This window comes from Physeter macrocephalus, chromosome 8 (genome assembly GCF_002837175.3).
Source record: "Physeter macrocephalus isolate SW-GA chromosome 8, ASM283717v5, whole genome shotgun sequence".
Lineage (NCBI taxonomy): Eukaryota > Metazoa > Chordata > Mammalia > Artiodactyla > Physeteridae > Physeter > Physeter macrocephalus.
This window is the reverse complement of record NC_041221.1, coordinates 30,077,834-30,100,195: the sequence shown is the minus strand read 5'-3', so window position 1 is coordinate 30,100,195 and position 22,362 is coordinate 30,077,834. Positions and strand designations below refer to the sequence as shown.

General features: G+C 39.8%; 1 protein-coding gene across 1 annotated transcript; it reads right to left on the bottom strand.

Moving 5' to 3' along the window:
• Positions 1-9,321: 9,321 nt before the first annotated feature.
• RETREG1 (reticulophagy regulator 1) lies at positions 9,322-18,039 on the bottom strand. The gene is made up of 6 exons (XM_028492823.2): positions 17,913-18,039; positions 15,727-15,811; positions 13,680-13,817; positions 12,562-12,626; positions 12,242-12,368; positions 9,322-9,881 (listed from the first exon to the last, which is right to left on the bottom strand). The coding sequence occupies exons 1-6, from the start codon at positions 17,970-17,972 to the stop codon at positions 9,388-9,390; spliced, it is 969 nt and encodes a 322-aa protein (XP_028348624.1). The 5' UTR covers positions 17,973-18,039; the 3' UTR covers positions 9,322-9,387.
• Between the last annotated feature and the right edge of the window lie 4,323 nt (positions 18,040-22,362).

Genomic DNA, 22,362 nt, shown 5'->3' with positions numbered 1-22,362 from the left:
GGATAGTTTACATCTCGGAGCGCAGAGCCCAGCCCCGTCGCTGCCCAGTAGAAATAGAATCCCAGACAAGTAGGTCCTCTTGAATCTAATAGTATCCACGTTTATATTAAAATGGAAAGAGAAATGTAAGATGGACATATTTTATTTAAGTCAGTATATCCAAAATATTATCATTTCAATATGTAATCAAGCCAGAAGATTTAGTGAGACGTGTTACATTCATTTGTTGGTACTAAATCTTGGGATTCCAGTGCGCATTTTATAATTAACAGCAGACCTCACTTCAGACGAGCCTCGTGTCCTGTACTTAGTTGACTATGTCACGTCATGCGTAGCAGCCCGGTTCTATAGGAAGCATGAATGTTAAAGGCTTAGGGAGTTGTTACACTCGTCTGCGCAGCCTAGCTGAACCAGTCCGTCCTTTTTCAGAATTGGACATTGCATGTTTAAAATCCAAGCGGCCCATAGCACCAAAGAAGATACCGACGTTTTTTAAAATGTAGGTTAAGTCGCATTGTTCTTCTTGCTGAAAACCTTCAGTGGCTTCCCCTGACTGGGAATCAAGTACAAACACATTCCTTCTCTGGTCTGACTGTTTGTGCCACCCCCGTCAAAAAGGAAAAAAAAAATTCATATATTGACAAACGCATTCCCAAAGTGATGGTATTAGGAGGTGGCACTTCTGAGAGGTGATTAGATTCTGAGCACGTAGACCTCAGAGACCCAGAAAGGGATAGAATAAGAAGTCAGACTAGGAAGAGGCCCCTCACCGGACCATGCTGGCACCCTGATCTTGGACTTCCAGCTTCCAGAACTGTGAGAAAAAAAAAAACTGTTGTTTATAAGCCACCCAGTGTGTGATATTTTGTTATAGCAGCCCAAACTGACCAAGAGGATTGCCTTTCTACTCTAGGAGGCCCTACCCCTCCTTCTGACCGCCTGTCACACCCCCTGCCCCACCCTGCTCACCCCACTTTGGTCACACTGACACTTGATGTTGCTCTAACAAGGCTAAGCAAGCATCTTTTGTCTCAGATGCATACTAAGTCTCAGAAATCCTTTACTGTTATGCGTGGATCGACTATTGCTGTCTTGCTCCCTTACTTTGAAGGCTTCTGCCCAAATGCGTTTACAGGAGGGGCCTATCCATATCCTCTTTTCACAGTAGTGCCTATCGCAACTCATCAGTCTTTCCTAAGCCGACCTTTCCTCGGTAGCACTGTACTAGCCATCTAGTACTCCATATCACGTTACCCCAACATTTAGCAGGAAAACAACAAACTTTGCTTCTTTCCATTTCTGTAAGTCGGAAATTTACGTGGCTGATGGTCTCATGAAGTTGCAGGGGGACAGGGCTGATCATGTGAAGGTTTGACGGCAGCTGGAAGGTTTGACTCTGGCTGGAGGATCCCCTTGGAAGAGGCTCATTTACACACTGATAGCAAGAGCTTTGGGGTCCTCACTGAGTGGACCTCTACCTAGGGCTGCTTGAGTGTCCTCATAACATGGTTGCTGGCTTCCCTCAAAAGTAAGCAAAGTGGAAGCCGCAAGGTCTTTTATGACCTAACCTTGGAAGCCACACATGGTCATTTCCACTGTGAGCTATTACTTAGGAAAGTCAGCTCTGTTTAATGTAGGAGTGATTTTGTAAGGGCGTGAATGGGGTTTCTTTGGGGACCATTTGGGAAATTGGCCACCACTAGCATTTGTTGTTTTTACCTGATTTTCCAGTTTTAGCACTGAAAGACTTGTATCCCAGGAAACCTTTCCATCTTTTGCAAACCAGGATAGTCAGTCCCATTATAGGTTAGTCATCTACCTCCAGACTACAAGCTCCATGGGAACAGGGACTCCTTTCCTTGCTGTGTACCCCAAAGCTAGAACAGTGCTGGCACATAAATTGTTTAGTATTTGTTAAACAGATCTTCTGTAGTGCAAGTTAAGTCTGGTGCTGCTTTTTATTCCAGAAGATTTGAGTTTTAGATTACAAAATATTTTAAAATAGCTGAGTCCTCTGGACAGATATCCATCTTAAGAAATGTAATTTGTGCAACAGGGATAAGCATAATAATGTATATTTTCAAGCTTCTCTAAAATTAAAGCAGAGAATGGTTATATTAAGTAAAGAACTTCTGTTTTTCTCTTTCCAGTTATCGTTCACATATGGTTCTTCAAGCATCTGTTCCTTCTTCAGGTCATTATTTCCTCCCTGCCTCCTCCCACTCATTTCCATGACCCATTTCAGCATCTTTGAACTCTCCACGGGTTCTTTCCTTTTCCTCTTCAAAGGGACATTGTTTTCTCTACCATGGTAAATTTCCCATAGGCTGCAATTCTACTGCAGCCTCCTGGAGAGACTTATCTTTCCTCTTAGTCTACCATACAGCACATAGAGATAATCACACTAATTCCTCTCAGCCATGTTTCCTCTTGTGTCACTACTTGTGTTCAAGAATGGTTACCTGTTGCCCATAGAAGAAGTTTAAATTCCTTTGCCTGGTTTTCAGTATCTCCTATCACCTCTCACCCATGCTCCCTGTCTCCAGGAACATGGGTGTTTTTTCCAGACTACCAAGCAATTCTCCAACACCAGCTGGGTGTCCTCAAATTCAACTCAGTTCCGACACCTTCTACCTGGAGATGCAGTCAGATCCCACAGGTTAAATGCTCAGTCCCACAAGACTGGCCCCACTTCAGAAGCCAATGCCAAGTCCAGGTTTTTACCTGTGCTTCTGACTGGCTATAAATCAGAGGTTTCCATGACCCACTCCTCAGGTTTGAGTAATTTACTAGAGCAGCTCACAGAAATCTGGAAACTCGTTTACTTACTAGATTACCAGTTTATTACAAAGGATATTAAAAGATGTAAATGAACAGCCCAATGAAGAGACACATAAGGTGAGGTCAGGAAGTTCCCAAACGAGAGATTCTCTCCCTCTGGAGTTTTGGTTGTGACACCCTCTCCGCTAGGCTACCGAAGGGCTTTGCAAGTCACCTCATCAGCATAACAAAAGACACCCTTTATCACTCTCATCACTTAAGACCTTCCAGGGGTTTTAGGAGCTCCATGCCCAGAATGGAACAAAGACCAAATATCTGTATTTTATTATAAACCACAATATCTCATATATAATATCCTACTGGATCTAAATTAAAAGATCTCTGTCTTCAAGGAGATTTTTCTGCTTTGTTAAGGATGGTAAGAAATACACAATTAACTAATAGAACAAAGATGGGGTCAAGTAAGATGAAATACAAAGGGGCACTGGGTATTTAGAACAGAAAAATGGCATCAGCTAGGGAGATGAGAAAAGTTTTCATTAAGGAGTTGACAGTTCAGATGGGTGGGTCCTGAGAGGGGACAATGAGGGCTTCATCTGCAAGTGGAAAAGGGGGCGGGAGCACCTAGAAGAGAAAATAAGGGACATATTTAGGAAGACTACAAGTCTAGTTTTCTTGAGGCAAAAGATACGGGAAAGAAGACTAGAAAGTTTTAAGGTATCATTGGGTAAAGAGTTGAATTCTAGAGTTTGCTGTTCATTTTTCAGTTGGTGAACAGTAGGGACTCCAAGAGTGTTTCAGTTTTTCTGGGCATCAGGAATAGAACTGGACCTTGAATAGATCTAGCAGCAGTATCTGTAATTGATTGGAGAAATATCAGAAAGGAGCAGGTCTATAGCCAGTAGGTCCTTGGTAAATGCAAGCCCTTTGGCCAAGAGACCTTTGAGTTAAATTTCTCCATGGCATATCTAGGGTATTATGTTAATGTGTCTAAACTCTGCTGATAATACTATCAAGAATTTTTATTACCAAATTAATCATTCTTCCAAAGAATTTAAACTGAGTCTGCCCATGAAAAAATTTTAGCTTTGAAAATACTGGAAATTAGAATTCCTTCTGGATACTGTGACATAGCTCTTAAAAACGAATTCACTTACCAAATTATTGAAGTTACTCTACACACTGTAAAAGTGACAGTACCCACGATGATGTTCTTTTTCAGCTTGGATGACACTGGGATGGTGATCTTTGATAATTACAAAATTTAAGACCAAAACTAATAAGGTCACCTTCAAGTCAGTTGATACTACTTTCCACATTCCTATATTGCAGTGGCAACTTGATTTTTAAAGGGAAAAGTATGAAGGTGATTGGATTAGTTGAGGTTAACTGATAGGGGGTAATAAATATAGAATATAAAACATTAAATGATTTACAACTTCTATGACTTCTGTGTTCATAAAAATGTTAAGTAAAGCATTATGATTTTTAATAAACAATTTAAAAACATTTTACTACCTCTTAGTTTTTGGATATCTAGATATGCAAAAGTTTTCTTAAATTAACAAGGGATTGAAATTTATAGCAAAATCTGGTTATTGCAGCATTTAAAACAGTTTGGATCAGCTGATTTGTGGATTCTTTGAAAAAAGAAAAATTAATCTAAGTCATATAAAATCAGTCTTTAATATTTAGTGAAATTCTGTTAAACTATTACAAACATGATCATTCTTTTTTAAAATTTATTTATTTATTTATTTATTTATTTTTGGCTGCATTGAGTCTTCGTTGCTGCGCGCAGGCTTTCTCTAGTTGTGGTGAGCAGGGGCTACTCTACGTTGTGGTGCGTGGGCTTCTCATTGCGGTGGCTTCTCTTGTTGTGGAGCATGGGCTCTAGGCATGCGGGCTTCAGTAGTTGTGGCTCGCGGGCTCAGTAGTTGTGGCTTGCAGGCTCTAGAGCACAGGCTCAGTAGTTGTGGCTCGCAGGCTTTGTTGCTCTGCGGCATGTGGGATCTTCCTGGACCAGGGCTCGAACCCGTGTCCCCTGCATTGGCAGGCGGATTCTTAACCACTGCGCCACCAGGGAAGCCCATAAACATGATCATTCTTAATGTATTTTAAAAAAATGAAAAATATTAGGTAGTGTGACATATTAGAAAGAGAATAGGCTTTGGGGTCAAACTGGCTTTTCCTCTTAGTAGTTGTGTGACTTTGGACAATTTATTTGACCCCGTCCTTCTGAGAAAAGCTCTTAATACCACTTAATTGTAGTCATGAGGATTACACAGGACCCTGACTGTAACTGAGTGTTTTCCACGTATTAGACCAAGGATTGGCAAACTTCTCCTATAAAAGGACAGATAGTGAATATACTAGGCTTTGTAGGCCTATGGTTTCATCACAACTATTCAACTTTTCTGTTTTAGCATAAAAGGATGCATAGACAGTACATAAATGAGTGTGGCCCTCTTCTAATAAAACATTCTTTATGGAGGCTGAATTTTGAATTTCATGTATTTTTCATATGTCATAAAATATTCTTCTGGGTTTTTGGGAACTATTTAAAAATATTTATATATATTTTTAAATTTTATTTATTTATTTTTGGCCGCACTGGGTCTTCGTTGCTACAAGCGGGCTTTCTCTAGTTGCAGCCAGCAGGGGCTACTCTTCGTTGTGGTGCACGGGCTTCTTATTGTGGTGACTTCTCTTGTTGTGGAGCACGGGTTCTAGGCACGCAGGCTTCAGTAGTTGTGGCATGTGGACTCAGTAGTTGTGGCTCGCGGGCTGAGTTGCTCTGCAGCATGTGCGATTTTCCCGGACCAGGGTTCGAACCCATGTCCCCTGCATTTGCAGGCAGATTCTTAACCACTGTGCCACCAGGGAAGTCCAGAAAAAGAAAATTATATTTTTAAATGTTCCATAAAGACAGGTGGCAGGCCAGATTTGGCCCATGGGTGGTAGTTTGCCAACCCCAGGCTTAGACATTTAATCCTTATAACATACTATGAGGCAGGTGCTTTATCTTAATTTTATAGGTGAAGGAAACAAGTACAGATGTTAGGTGACTTTCAGTCCCACAGCCAGGAAGTGTTAGAACCATTCACAATGACTAGTGTAGAACCTTACACATGTTTCAGAGTCAAATGAGATAACAATTTGGCAACACTGTCTATCCTCTTATTCTACAGGATTTATTGGATTATGAGGCCAATATCATGCTAGGCCCATTAAAAGAACTTTAGAGTCTTTTGTAAGCAGGTTCTTGTTGACTGACTTTTCTTTAAAGTTCAAAAAGATGGCTTAGCTGAAATAGGAAAAAGATCACTATCTTCATTTTTATACAGCTTTATTTCCCTCCGAAAATGCTTCAGACATTTTTTTTTTCATTCATTCTCAAAACATCCCTGTGTGAGAGGACAGGAATTAGCTTCCTAATTTTAAGTTTTGGGAAACTGAGGTGGTGGTTTGAGATGCTGTGTGACTTGACATTGTGTCTTAGGGTCACAATGTTAACATCAGAACCAGAACTCATAATTCTGACATCCCATCCTACCTTAAATGCTTCAGTGGAAAAGGAGGAATAATATACAAAAATATAGTTCAGAGACTGTCTTCATTGTGATACACATGACCTGTGACACATGGTAGTAGTTCAGGAAGGGTTTTCAAAATAATTTCCTATCTCATAACTAACATAGCCAGAGCAGTATAAGGAACTACATCAACCTAAGGTATAAAGAGAAAAGGAAAACTTTTAAATCGCTTTTTTCTTAAGTGTAGATTTGCTTCTGGCCTAAAATCAGTAGTATGCTGGCACTTGCCACTTTTTAAAAAGGAATAAAGTCGCACTTATTTCAAGTATAAGAGTGAGATGCCAAAATACGTTGAGGGTGTCTGCCACTTGCCAAACCTCATAAAAGTTTCTTTTCCTGACGTTCTACTAAATTGGGGAGGGAGCAGTTTTTAAAAATCGCTTCTGAAGATTTTTAGGGTAGAAAGAAAGTAAAGATGTTCAGCATGAGAATATAAATATTGCTTTAAGCCTGGAATGACCTTCCAAAACAAGCTTGAACTTCAGCCCTGCTTTATTGCTTCAGATCAAAATGCATGATCAGTGTATGCTTTTCCCATTGTATGGTTTTGCTCAGCATTTCCTACAGGAAGTGAACAAAACATCTTTCTACAGCTCCTCTACAATTAAGAAATATCCATGCTTCACATTTTAATGACTGCATAAATTCTCATGGTAAGGAATCTGTAGTTTCCCACTGTACTGAATCAATCACAGGGTTTATTGTTAGTACATCTTAAAAGCCAGAAACAGGACTATATATGATGTTCCCCCCACCCTACCCCCCGCCAAACACACACACACACACACACACACACACACACACACCCAGAGAGAAAACGAAACCCCTTGACATCCCTACGTTTGATAGTATTAAGAGTACCATTATTACATTGTGTAAATTTATAGCCACATATATTCTGGAACAAATACTACTGAAATGCATGTGTGGTTATAATCCTGCTGTCCACAGAGAGCTGGTATGTCTCCACCATAGGGCTGTAACACATTTTTCTACCCTAACAACCTCCCCAAACCCCTTTTAATTTATAGTTTATAATATTTGATTCTAGCTTTACTGTTCATGCCATCAAATTGTGAGTTTATCTCCTTGTAAGCTTGTCCAGTGACTTGTAACACATTTTTTAATTACTTAAGTTATTTAACTTCTCATTTTCCCCTCAGTGAAGAAACTGAAAAGACCTTTAAACTTTCTGACTTCATGGCTAAGAATATTTTTTAAGTAAAGAAACATACACGTAAAAAAAAAAAACTGGTAACAAACTATTTTATAAATACGTGACTGTATTTTTCTTCATGTCCAGAAACTCTTACTGAAATAGAATTCAGGTATATTCCTTGCAAACCCACACAGTTCATAGATCTAACACCAGGTTTTCATTTGTACCGAAACGGGCAAGATAATGAAGGCACAGGCTCACTTTGTATCAGTAAAGGACTCAAACACAGTCAAGAGGCACTAATGACACAAAAGCATCGTCAATCACGAAAAGCAAGTGTTCAGAGTCTGCAGTAACTTCTCTCCCTTTAATATTTGGCAAAATTCAGTCTACATATTTTAATACCTCAGAAAGAAAAAATAAATAAGAGATGCTACATTAAAATGTCAGATGACCTATCATTACTCTTTAGACATATAAGGAAAGGGATAAAGTAAAGGGAGGGGACCACAGATTTCCTATATTCTTGGATTATCCTTCCTTTCTGAGGGGCTCAGATGTCTGTGTGCATCTGTCAAAATGCCAGCTGTACCTGAAGATTGAAGAGATGGTTGGTAGTTGCTGACATGGTCCCTCAACACTATTAAAAGTTTCTATCACGGAAACAAAATTAGCCTGATTTCTGTTCTTTAGTCCTTTGTTAAACACCTAAGTGAAATGTGGTTACTTAAAAGTGATCTAAAAAGTTTAAAATAAAGGAAAAATATATTCTAGCTTCCTAAGAAGAAACAGATTACAGATTTAGACTTCTATGGCAAATAAATACACTTGAAAACCAAGCAAGTTTCTCTCCTGTAGGAGAGTCAGACTACAAAAACAGTTCTTGTTTCTCCACGGCTGATGACCACATCACTCATAGAACATACCACGAACTAGTTTCACAATTTTAAGAGACTTTTTCCGTAATATGAAAGATGAGGTTTAACTTAGTTCTGAGCAGGCAGAATAGATCTGCACTCACAACATCCCTATCATAAATATATGACAACTGAACAACAAAGCACAGCCCGATCTCTGCTTACATCGAAACCACCGTCTACATGATATCTAATTACTTGCTTTCGATGGGTTAATACCACCTGTTGCAAGACTATTAGAGCTGGCAGTCAATGGAGCACGCCATTTACAAGGAAGCCTCAAGTCTATAACTGCAAAAATAACATGGAAATGTTATTTCCATGCCCATCCAACGTAGTTAAATATATTTTCAAAATTGTTCCTAGGAAATGAATTTTAATAGTATCTCCCAAGTCTTTCAACCAAAGTGACCTTGATCATTTTTGTCTTTTTACATCAAAATCTACCAAAATTTTCTGACTGTTTCCAAGTATTAGGAACAGAGGAGCCAATATAGCATGTTTCACAATTAACTGTTAATATTTCAGCGAGTTACAATAAACTGTTTTTGCATGCTTGAAAAATGAATTGTGAAGAAAAAATAAGGAATACTAATGGGAGGCCCTCAATAATTGGGTGTTTTCATTTTGCTTTAAAAACAACCTCTAACAGTCAACTCTGACAACACAGTAAATATATATACATATATATAAAGTTCATTTCCATGCGCATTACATAAAAATAACTATGAGAAATATCAATCTATCAGTGTCGGCTGATATACATCCAATTAACTCACTGCAGAAGGGGAAAAAAAAAAAGGCCAAAAAAATTCTAAAGTAATCAGTAAAGCTCACAGTTCAAAAAGTTTTTCTTTCCTTTTTTTTCTTGTTTTGCTTGTTTGAATTTTTTTGGTAGTTTATCTGTGCTCTGTCATACAAGCTGATTCCCAGACTAATGGCCTCCGAGTAGATTTGAAAGAAAGCCTGAAGACTTCTTACTTTGCTGTGCTTCTGCTTCCTGGTCTTGTGAAAGCCCCAATTCACTCTCAATTTGGTCAAGCTCTGACTGGTCCAGTAGTTCAAAGTCATCCCCTTCCTCCGTGTCTGTGTCCTCCCCTGGGCCGGGGGCAGCCTGAGACAGTGCTTGCTGCACGCCTGCTAACTGGTCTTTGACGGCGGCAGTCACCGCAGCGGTGATGACGTCCCCAGCCAGGTTGCTCATCAGGTGGAAGGTTTGGTCATCGCTCAGAGGAAGGGTGAGACCAGCCACTGACTGCCTCTCTGAGCTGGGTCTGGGACCGCGGTCCAACTGCTCCTTTCTTCTCTTGAGCTCTGTGGGGAAGCCAAGGCTTAATTCATCTTCATCGTTTGTTCCTGTGCCATTTTCTAGAGATGGAAAATCTGAAAGGTCTCGAGAGAAAACTTCCTCACTAGGTCGGTCAAGATCTGTGAAATGTAGAACAGAAGTTCATGCTTAAGCACCATAAATAAATTTTTTTTTATGATTCAACTTTTAAGTTATAAAGTAGTAACTGATAAACCTTTACTGTCTCAGACATACAAAAAATAGAAAGTCAAAGGTTTATAAGACCCTGTAATAAACCATAATAAATTTGAAATCAGAGAATTGTCTAAAAGATCCCTGCTTTTAATTGGAATCCTCTGAATCACTCTGGCATTGATCTAGCCTCCCATCAGACCCCCCCAAGTCTGGGACACTCTCTCCACAAGTACACACAAACACTACATGTCCCCCAATGGCCTTAGCTTTCCTCTTAAACACAAAAAGTGTGTAATGACTTACTATTCAACCTGTCTTAATGTCAGCTTGGGGCTCTGACTAGAGTTTAAACGTTCACCAAAATTTCATCCTGCTCCTGGGGAGGGGATTAGCTTAAGCCAATGTGGATATGTATAATCCAGAATAAAAAATATTTCAATTGGACATTTTCATAGATTTTGGTCCAGCAGAGGGTGACTATTATCCAGGCTTTGCATTTTCATTCATAGAGATCTGTTTGAGTATCTGTAACTGTGTTTGTTTAAAGCAATGAGTTAAAAGAAGCTATTGTTCCTTCTATTCCATATTCAACCTAAGAGCTTATGGAAACATTTAGCTTTCCATGAATATAGCTGAAATTAACCATACTGTTTTAGCAAAACATAGGTCCTGAATATATACAGGAACGCTTTAAGATTTGGGACATTTGAAAGCAATGTCAGGTTAGTAGGCAGACAGTGATTTCATTGTTTTTCACTTTTCACAGAAAATCAGTAACTCTTTGGAATCTTCAATTTAATTAACGAAAGCCTTCTATATGGGTTCGATTACTGTGGCTCCCTTTGTTGTGTAAATCCGAGATAGGATGCTTAAGAACAAAGCGTTTGTTTTCCTGGTCTTGTAGGTATTTACAGCTTGTAGAGCTTGAGAGGACTTCAGTGACCCTCTTGTTCTAATGCACTTTAAAGATGAGGAAATTGAGATCCACAGAAATTATGTCACCTGTTCAAGGTCATACAGTAAAGTTAATGACAAAAGCAAGGCTACACTTGGGTCTCCCAATCTCCAAACCTGTATTTTTTCAACACTACACAGCCTTCTTCCTTCCTCTAGAAAAAGAAAGTGTGTTCTTGCTTATAAAGACACATATAAAATAATTTATTCATAATCCTCCATTATAACCTGCTTATATTTTCAGTATATTATTAAAATGACTTGAAATAATCCAATGAGACTAGCAAAAGTTATTGCACAAGACTTGTCTCAAATTTCATTTTAAATTGTACTTAACCTAATTATAAAAGATAAGAAAGATTTTTTTTTTTTTTCGGTACGCGGGCCTCCCTCTATTGTGGCCTCTCCCGTTGCGGAGCACAGGCTCCGGACGCGCAGGCTCAGCCGCCATGGCTCACGGGCCCAGCCGCTCCGCGGCACGTGGGATCCTCCCGGACCGGGGCACGAACCCGTGTCCCCTGCATCGGCAGGCGGACTCTCAACCACTGCGCCACCAGGGAAGACCCTTTTTTTTTTTTTTAAACTAACTTGGAAGAAAAGCAAGTTAGTTAAAAAAAAAAAAAGTATATGAGAAACCCTGGAATCAGCTTTGGATTTGGGAAACTTGCCCCCCATGCTTCAGTCCCTCTTAATGAGGACTAGCCCTGGATATATGGGATTAGCTTCTCTCCTCCACCGTCCCACTACTGCTATAAACAATGCCACCAGATATTCCAGAAGTTAAGTTTTTTCATTGTCAATTATTTGTTGTCAAAATAAAGGCAAAGATTTGGACATTGATTAGCTTAGATGTTTTTCTCATACTCTTCAAAAAAATAGCTTTTGAGATACAATTCGTATACTATAAAATTTACCCTTTTAAAGTATATGATTAAGTGTTTTTTAATATATTCACAAAGCTGTTCAACATCACCACTATCTAATTCTAGAACATTCTCATCATCCAAAAAGAAACATATTAATTACCAGTCACCCACCATTCCCTCTTTCCCCAGCCGCTGGCAGCCACTAATCTATTTTCCTTCTGCATGGATTTGCCTATTCTGGACATTTCATAGAAATGGAGTTACACAATGTGTGGACTTGTGTGTCTGGCTTCCTCCACTTTAGCATAACGTGTTTAAGTTTCATCCATGTTGTAGCAAACGTGAGTACTTCATTTTTATAGCCAAGTGAGATTCCATCGTGTAGATGTACCACACGTTGTTTATCCAGTCAGCAGCTGACAGAGTAAATACCTTTGCACACACTCATAATTATAAAAATCAGAGCGTCTGAAGTGTGAGCATACCGTCAGAAGTGTCCGTCTGTGGAGTGTATCCTTCTGAAAGGTTGAAGGTCCCGTTGTCAGTCCAGGAGACCTCGGACACATCTGTGTCAGACACAGACAACTCTTTGGCGGCAACGGTCAGGCTAATCTGTGTTAATATAAACACCAGTGACACATTTCAAACTTCTGTGGGGAATCTTTTGAAACATTTTCCTTTCAATATTGTTCAATCATCTTAGAGAAACAGGAGGAGCCTATTAATATCATTCCAGTTTTGGTACATTGAGACACATTTACAGTCAAACCACAGAGGAACAAATTGAAAACTAAACAAAAAATACCTTAGGACAGAGAGCTGAAAAGTCTAATTCACTGTCATCTTTGTGACTTTTTTCTTTATCTGCTTCTGTTGGGAAAAAAGTTGGAAGCTTTCAGTTTCCTGGCCAGCTTAGACAGCGTGTATTTTACGCATTATATATCCTTACGCCACCTTCCTCATATTCTCCGACACCTCCACGTTATTAAATGTTTGCACATAACAAGGTCCACGTATTTGCAGCTGTTTGGTTCCCGAGGGCAATGGTCCATATCAGTGGTCCTCACAGTGTGGCCCCTGGACCGGAAGCGCCAACATCACTGGGAAACTTCTAGAAAGGCAAATCCCCAGGCCCTCCCCTAGACCAGCTGAATCAGAAACTCTGGGGTACGGGCCCCGCAATCTAAGCTTTAATAAGCTCTTGAGACAGTTCCGACGCTCCCTCTAGTTTGAGAATCTATAAGGTCACAGGCCAAGTTAAAAAGTGAAAAAGGAGCACATTAGTCTTTCCCCTATTTTCTTTTCCTTCCCCTGTTCTACTGCCCCCCTCTTACAGGGCTCCCACACACAGCCCTACCTGTGTCATTTGTTATTTGCAACCGTCCACTCCCAAAGAAAACGATTTAGGGAAAATAAATAATAAGTAGCAAATACAGAAGTGTTGAAGCCTTTTCTCTCTCCCCTGACGATCTGGATTAAAAAGTCGATTTGCTGTAGGTTTGAGAAAAGGATAAATGCCTAAAATAGGGCTTCCCTGGTGGCGCAGTGGTTGAGAGTCCGCCTGCCGATGCAGGGGACACAGGTTCGTGCCCCGGTCCGGGAGGATCCCACGTGCCGCGGAGCGGCTGGGCCCGTGAGCCGTGGCCGCTGAGCCTGCGCGTCCGGAGCCTGTGCTCCGCAACGGGAGAGGCCACAAGAGTGAGAGGCCCCAAGAGTGAGAGGCCCGCGTACCGGAAAAAAAAAAAAAAAAAAAAAAAAAGCCTAAAATAGGAAAAATCTATGTTACTTTGGGGGGATTTGCTTCTGTAATAATATGTGGTGAAAGGCTAAAACACCCTGAAATATATTAAAGGTGATTTCCTAATAAATAGCCAGCCGATGTCTCATCTCATACGTAGAAACTAAAATTCAAACGTTACCTACCAGCTCTCTCACGTTTCTTCTGGTTAATATATTCTCTGATTCCAAAATCTAGTTTCAGCAGAAATGACTTGATTTTGTTGTATATTTTTTGTCCAATATCATTACACTTAAACAGTGGACACAGAAATGCACATAGTACTGCAAGGTAAGGAGGAAGAGAGTTTAGGGGAAGTGACCTTACTTTCCAAAGGCTACATCTTAGTATATCACAAAATTATTTCAGGTCCCTTACAGACAAATTGGGGTTTTTTTCTTAGGGAAGCGCCTCTGTGAAATAAGTCCATAGTTTTTATTCTTCCCCCTGTAATGAAACCATTTTCTCCTATATACACACAACCCAACAGTCATGGTTTTTGACTTGCAGTTAGATAACTCCATCCCTTCAATCCTCTTACCCTCCAAATTTATACGAAGGTTACGTGCTTTCCCAACAACAGTCCTGGATTAAAATATCAACTCTACTTATTTGTTAAATGATCATTTCTCCATAGAAACGTTTTTAACTATCTGTTAGCCTCTCGTCAGTAATATTGGGATAATAACATCATCTCTTGGGGTTGCTGGGAAGATAAATGAGATAAATACAGACCATCTGAATAACGCCTTGCCCGTATTACACTCTCTTTCCCTAGGTCTCTTCTCATTTCCCTCCTAAACAAGGCAGACAGAGGGCTGATATTCCACGAGTTCTACTTGGGAGAATGGATGTGAGCTCTGACCATTGGCCCTCTGTGTGAGGCATTAGGAATACAAAAAGAAATGAAGATCAACACAGGGCATGCATTGTATTCCCTACGGTTTATTTCTCTGCTGTTGTCAGGACACGTGCCCATTTACCTTTTAAATAGGAGTTGCAAACTCAAATATCTCTGGAAGACATGGAGGTATATGTCAATTTTAAAGGCTGGTGCAAGAAAACTAGGGAAATACGAGGGTTAGTCGGATGGAGGGCGACTGCCCCATCTAAAGGTGGCAGGGCCAGGTCTTTATAGTTTTTAGGAGAAGCAGGAAATCCACACTTTTTTTACAGCACTTTTGAGTTACAACTGCCATACAAGAAATTGCATGTATTTAAAGTGTACAATTTGATGTTTTGACATATGCATACAACTAAGAAACTGTCATCATGATAAAGATAGTGACCACACCAGCCCCAAAAGCTTCCTCATGTTTCTCTTAATCCCTCCCTCTGGTCTTTCCCTGCCCTACCGGCCTCATCCCCAGGCAACCATGTATGTGCTTTGTGCAAAGATTAGTTTGAATTATATATAAATGGAATCAAACAGTATGTACTCTTTTTTTACCTGGTTTCTCCCACTCAATCTAATTATTCTGAGATTTATCCAGACTGTTGCATACATCACTTTTCTAGTGCTGAGTAGTAATCCATTGTATGGATGTACCACAGTTTGTTTACCCATCTATCTGTTGACGGACCTATGAATTGTCTTCTGTTTCTGGCTAACACAAATAAAGCCACTATGAACATTTGTGGACAAGTCTTTGTATAGGCGTAGGCTTTCACTTCTCTTGGGAAGACACCTAGCGAATGCCTCGGTCACACAGTAGCTTTTAAAAAACGACCAAACTGTTATCCAAAGTGGTTGTACCATTCTACCTACCCACCATATCCTGGCTAACACTTGATATAGTCAGTATTTTTAATTTCAGCCGTTTTGGTGGGGATATAATGGTGTCTCATTGTGGTTTTAATTATATTTTGAGCCGCGGATCATGCACAACGGCAAAAGTATTCATGTATTTGTGGGGGGTGGAGAGTAGAGCTTGTTTACAGCTTTATTGACATAACTTAAAATAAGATGAATCACTTATAACCTTGCTTTTTGACAGCTATTCTTATAATTTTGAAATAGCAACATGTCTCTAGAAAAAGGAGAAACTTTGTACAGCAGGAAATTAAAGAATAATCAACTTGCTTTATAATCAAGAACACATCCCTCCTCTTCTAAACTGTGGAACGTCTTGTAGACCATTAAATGATACCATATATGTCACATCAATTAGATAAATGTTCTACTATACTTACACAGTAGATAGCTCAGTATAACCCCAGGAATGTAACTTCCCAAGATCGTAAAAAAGGTGCATACACTGCAGACCAGGAGACAAAACTAAAAATAATAGAAGTAACATGTGACAGTTGTACATAACATCAAGATACTTTAGAGTACAGGAGGATACACACAGAATTATTGATCTCTATGCCACTATCATGTTATGGCAAATGTTTTTCAAACAATGTTCTTTGCACTTAGATCTGACTAATGACTGCTGTGTTCAACCAGCCTTAGCCCACTTTAACATTAAGTGATAATCATTTTGAAGCTTCCAGAAGCTAACCTCTGGCACAGAGAACAACATCTCCCATTAATCATGCCTGCAGCTGTATTACCAGATGCAAGAGGCCTGAAGAATAGTATGTACCCAGAAACTTGTTTTACTCAGGGTCACTCGCTGAAAACAATGCAGCCCAGTAACGAAATCTGTAGGTTCAAACTGTTTCTATAAATCCACAGAAATTCATAAACACAGCAAAACATGTTATAGAAATTAGAGGTATTTACATAAATATAACAGTGATTCGCACAGCTGATAAGCAGCCGGGATAAATCGACTGGCAATTACTCTCCTCCTTCCTAAACATATCTGCTCGGCGAATGGAACTAAATTCCACGAGTGAAATTTGATTATTTTCTTTCTGTCAGTTGAAGCCCAAAGAATCATGGTTGTTTTAAGTAAGTAAAACATCAAGACAGAAAAATTCTCCCATAAAGTCTTCACTTCTTTTTCACACTCTATTATTTAAAATAAACTATCTTACTTCTTTGCTTTACCCTTAAATTATGGTACTAAATTTCACTGATCAGCCAAGAAAATTCATTAAGGGAATTTCAAAAAGACACACAAGGAAAGGATACATAACTCTGATCAATAACTGATTAAGAGAAACAGCAAGGGGGTCTAAAATTCAGATTAACTTTGATTTTTCATTCTTGGCACAGGGTTAATAAATTCACTAGTCAAAAGGAAAACAAAATGAAGAGCTGTTTCTCAAACATCAGGGATCCTTGAAGAATATGGAATTCTAATAGCAAAATGGAAGAGGAAAGACCATAAAAGTTAAAAGAACAAATAAAAGCATTACTATATCCAGAATTCAGTTTCACAAAGGAATCTCATATTATCCACTAAATCTGCAGCATCGTTATCTTAGGTTAATTGACTTGGGGTATATTAATGCAACCCAATGCAGAAGTTTAAGTTCAGAATCTTCTAAAAATGTGTTCAATCATCTCAGTAAAATAAGCATCAAAAACACAAGTCACCCCAGCCCGCTACCATGTTGATATCTATTCTAAAAATCACCTTCGGTGATTAAAATAATTTATCCATATACAATGTTGCAACTTTCGTATGCTCAAAATGTGTCCGAATATAGTTCTATTACTCATTGAAGGTAGATTTCCTGCAACACGGTACAAAGAGAGGGATTCTAACTGAAGACATTCCTAGGTTCTCCCTTCCAACTACAGGTGGACATTCGTTTCTATAGCACTGGAAGGGAAGGGGTCTATTGATGGCTCTGTAGCTCACCCGTGCTGTCAAGATACAGTGGAAGCTGCCTCTACACATAAAAACCCTATAGTGGGCATTTCTTGTAACCCCTTTCAAACCAGTCAACTCTCTCCTCGTGGGTTTTCATCTTTGTTGGAAAAATACTCATGCCATTTATGTAATCACTGTGGATGTTTCTGCCAAAGATTTTCTTTCTTAAGTAAATCATACAAGAATCTCCGCTTTTTAGACTGAAAGTGAGACTCAGTTACCTCCAAAAACACCCTCAAAGGGCTATGTGTTCCTTTGACTTGAGAACCAGCCTAGATAATATAAACTGAAATTCTTAATAACACGTTTTTATCCTTGGTCTGGCTGAGAGGACAAATCATCATTCATTTTAGTTAATAAGCTACATAAATATGGATAAGATAGAAATCCAATCCAATTTCAAAATATAAGGTTAAGGGTTTTCTAGTGCTAACAACACTAACGTTTCGGAACCTCGCTAATATCAGTTTTTATGGCACGTGTTCCTAGTGTATTATATTCAGAATTGGAGAACCCTTACAGGCTGATAAAATAGGTAATTCATTTGTTTCCAAGTTTATTTCACATTTTAAAGCACACATCATTCTCCTTTTCTGGAAAACTTGCCTTGCCAGGGCTCTGCTGTTTAAACAGAGTCATTTCTTGAAGAAATAGGCTGAAATTCATCCATGATTCTGCAAGACAGTGGCTGAGCCTGGGTCTTTCATCTGGTTTGGAATTGATAACTTCCCAGCTAAAGAGAGAAAAAGAAAACAACAACTTGTAACTGAATTTTGGATGATTCACTCAACATTTATTGCTTTAGCAGATATTCATTGAGCACCTCCTAGTGGCCACACTCTCTGGAAAAGCCATGTGAATTCAGAGATGAACAAGCCAGACACCTGTCTAAGGAAGTTCACAGGCCAAGGCAAGCAACAAGCTCCACGATTATCTGGTCACAACGAAGGAAAAATACAGGGTGGAGGCTTTGGGACATCTTCTCTTTAGATGTCACTTTTATGCTATGATCTGGATTTGCACTATTTACCATGAAGGCTTGGAAGGGCTCCGGACAGAGCAATGTACAGCATATGCAAGAGGTCCTGTTGTGAGAAGGAGCTAAAGCACCATTGGTCCCAGTATGGCTGCAGTAGAGCGAACCAGAGAAGAGCATTGCAGGGAGCTGGGATGGTAGGAAGAAACCTGATCATACAGGGCCTTGTGGGATTGTTAGAAATGTTTTAAACCTTAAAGGTAGTAAAGGTACTACCTTAAAGGTAGTAAAGCCACAGTTTATGGCTGTGGCTTTAAAACTTTAAAGAAGTTAATGAAGGCATAAACTGATAGCTTAACGTCCCCAAAAGTGCATTTCTTACAACAGTCGGGAAATCATTTGGCAAATGTCTACCTCGTGGAGTAGCATCAGCCTGGACGCCGGGCAGCTCAGTGACTCTCTGGCAGAGCATTGGTTGAGGCTGATAGAACAAAGAGGAAGGACAAGAACTACCTTTTTATTTTTTTTGCTTTTTTAATGCTATTGCACTCGTTTAAATATAACTTAAAATTTATATTATAAAGGGAAATTGTATTATTTAATTTACAATTTCCTTGATGTTGATTCGAAAGTTTATTAAAAAGAAACAGAATCTAGGGCTTCCCTGGTGGCGCAGTGGTTGAGAGTCCGCCTGCTGATGCAGGGGACACGGGTTCGTGCCCCGGTCCGGGAAGATCCCACGTGCCGCGGAGCGGCTGGGCCCGTGAGCCATGGCCGCTGAGCCTGCGCGTCCGGAGCCTGTGCTCCGCAACGGGAGAGGCCACAACAGTGAGAGGCCCACGTACCGGAGGAAAAAAAAAAGAAAAAAAGAAAAAAAAGTGTGCTTGGTTAATAGCAATAGAAACAGAATCTAAATGTACACAATTTCTGGGCAGTTGAGCATTTAAGGGCCAAAGTAGTTTTAATTTGTCGCAGGGCTACTGGAGTTGAATCCAGAGATCAGTCTCACCCTGACACCCTGGCAGTCATAGCTCAGATGACACTTCACTAACAGTGTGTCCTCTACTAGACACATTTGTTTAAAATTATCTGTGTAATAAATGAATTTGGGTGCCCTTAATAGAGCTTGTGTGAGCTGGTATATTTATGTGATCAGTCAGGATTGCAAGAGTGGGATTTGAACTTGATGGCATTGTAAGTTCAGGAAATGCCCGGTATTTGCATGTCTTCTTCCTGGAGCAATTGTTACTAGTTTTTAGCTCACTACCATTCCTGTGGGAAAATGAAGGCGGGGACCCACAGCACGTGCCTGGCACACACACCACATTCAACACATTCTATGATGATGATCGGGAAAAGATACTCTAGACAAATACGGGGTATTGTGAGATCCTGTTGAGTTTGACAGTTTTCTACTGAGTTGACCAACATAGTATACAGTCGACCCTTGAACAACCTGGGTTTGAACTGCGTGGGTCCACTTAGAGTGGATGTTTTTCAATAGTAAATTCTACAGTGCAAGAGGGTCTGTCATTGGCTACATTTGTGGATGCAGAGGAACCACAGATACGAAGGGCCAACAATAACTTATACATACGTGGATTAACTGCAGCATTGTACAAGGCTCAACTGTGGACTGAAAATGCTTTGTTCGTGTTGATGATGAGGATAATGATAAGATTAAAGCTAAGGTTTCTTTCTTTTTCTTATAGGAAAATCTTGTAATGGAACTGTTTATTATTATTTTAACAATTCCAATGGAATAGGTGAACATTTTGTATTTTGAAGCAAATTTAAAATATACTTACTTCCATTAGGATAATGAACAAATAAAGTGAGTTGTGTTCAAAAATGAAAGATGGGCTTCCCTGGTGGCGCAGTGGTTAAGAATCCACCGGCCAATGCAGGGGACACAGGGTTCGAGCCCTGGTCCAGGAATATCCCACATGCGGCAGAGCAACTAAGCCCGTGCGCCACAACTACTGAGCCTGCACTCTAGAGCCTGCGAGCCACAACTACTGAGCCCGCGTGCCACAACTACTGAAGCCTGCATGCCTAGACCCTGTGCTCTGCGACAAGAGAAGCCACCGCAATGAGAAGCCCGCGCGCCACAACGAAGAGTAGTCCCTGCTCGCCGCAACCAGAGAAAGCACGCGCGCAGCAACAAAGACCCAACGCAGCCAAAAATAAATAAATAAAAATAATAAAGTTCCCTTAAAATAAAAAAAAGAAAGATGGAATGGATATGAAGGAACTCAAACTCCATGTTTATACCTGAACCTCAGGATCATAATATTGAGAAAAACATCACAGAGGTATAGACACAGCATGATTTCATTTATATAAAGCTCAAAATCACATTAAGCTAACAGATATTTAAGCAAGGAAATGATTTTTTAAAAAAACCAAGATTCAGGAGAGGGGATACCTAAGATGGGGGTGTGTAGGGAGACTTGAGATGGCAAGTGAGAGCTTCTTGGGTATTCGTCATGTTCTATATCTTTTTTAGGTGCTGGGTACACAAGAATCGATGTATTTCTGTTCTTAAAGCTATACATGTACACACATATGGCCTGGATTTAAAATTCCTGGATACTTAAATGTATAATAATTCTTTTTATTTAATGAGTAACATTCTTACACGAGTATATGCCACTTCACATCCTATAGTCAAAATACAAGTGTTACCTCCTGTGACAGTACTTTGGGACAATAAATTCCATTGTTACTTCTATTTATTTTTAGCAAAATCACCTTAGGGAGTTCCCTGGTGGTCTAGTGGTTAGGACTCAGCACTTTCACTGCTGTGACCCGGATTCAGTCCCTGGATGGGGAACTGAAATCCCACAAGCCGTGTGGCAGGGCCAAAATTTTTTTAAAATCGCCTTGAACAATTCTAATGATATCTGAATTACTGTTACCATCACAAACAGAAATGAGAAATGCATCGTGTAAATCATGAAAATATTATCTAACCAAATGGGTTTTGGGAAGAGTAGTAAATGTCTGAGATAAAATAAATGTATAGATTGTCCTGAATAAAATTTAATGGAAATATGTATGATTTAAGAAGAAAATCCGAATTCAAGGGCAAAGAAGAGGTGTCACCCTACATGTACACTCTTATGCACCTAGCCATCACTCTCTGGGAGTTTCATAATAGTTTTTAATTGTCCAGTGACTAATTCCGAGGACCAGTGGAACATACATTTCTAATGTCTTCCATTATATACAGTCCACCATTAATTTATGTCACCACAGTTCAGTTTAGGTAATATAGTTACATAATATATTTGAATAATGCAGTTATGTAATTTAGAATAAGATGGGCCAATTGATGTCAACTTTTCAAATTCCCTTCTTTTATAGACAAGGAAAGTGAAACCCACTTTTTCTCAGCTAGTTCAGGGCAGAGCCTGACTGGAGGCTCCTGATTTCCAACACAGTTCTCTTCCCTTTAAAACATGTGCCCTCTGCAAGGGAAGAACAAATTCAATGGCATCTTGGAAGAGGCCACATCTTGTAATTTAGAAAAGGAAGGAACCTGTGATGCTCCTCCTTGCTCTTTTCTAGAGTCAGGAGGAACGAGGTGTGATTGACCAGGACCAACATGGCATCATTTAAGACCTACCCATTCCAGAAAAAAAGAGAACTTCCTGTGCAGAATCCAAATATTTATTGGAAAGCACGATTCATACTTGATGGTTGGTCAACCATTAATACAAGTGACATCTGCACGTGTACACACACACACACACACACACACACACACACACACACACACACACACACACAGGCTCTGAGTTGCTCCATAATGAAACTCTAGGTTTTCCTAGAGAGCCTTGTCTGGAAAACACATAATCAGAGAAAGGATCTCCTGTGAATGCTGCACGATGCTAGGGAAACAGATCTTTCACATGGTGTGTGGCTGTCTTCCCACCATCCTTGGCGCTGATAAACGTGCAACGAAAGGCCCAACAAACAGAAAAGGAGGCTGAAAAACAGTGTGAATCTTTACCAAGTTCCTCACCAAAGAGTGTCAGTCTTCTATGATTGAAGCTCATTCAAGGGAGAAAATTA

Coding starts and splice junctions, on each gene's coding strand:
- RETREG1 (XM_028492823.2), bottom strand. CDS start 17,972: ATGAATTTCAGCCTATTTCTTCAAGAAATGACTCTGTTTAAACAGCAG. Junction 15,812..17,912: donor AACAGCAGAGCCCTGGCAAG/GCAAGTTTTCCA, acceptor TATTATTTTTAG/TTTTGTCTCCTGGTCTGCAG. Junction 12,627..13,679: donor GAAGAAACGTGAGAGAGCTG/GTAGGTAACGTT, acceptor TTTTCCCAACAG/AAGCAGATAAAGAAAAAAGT.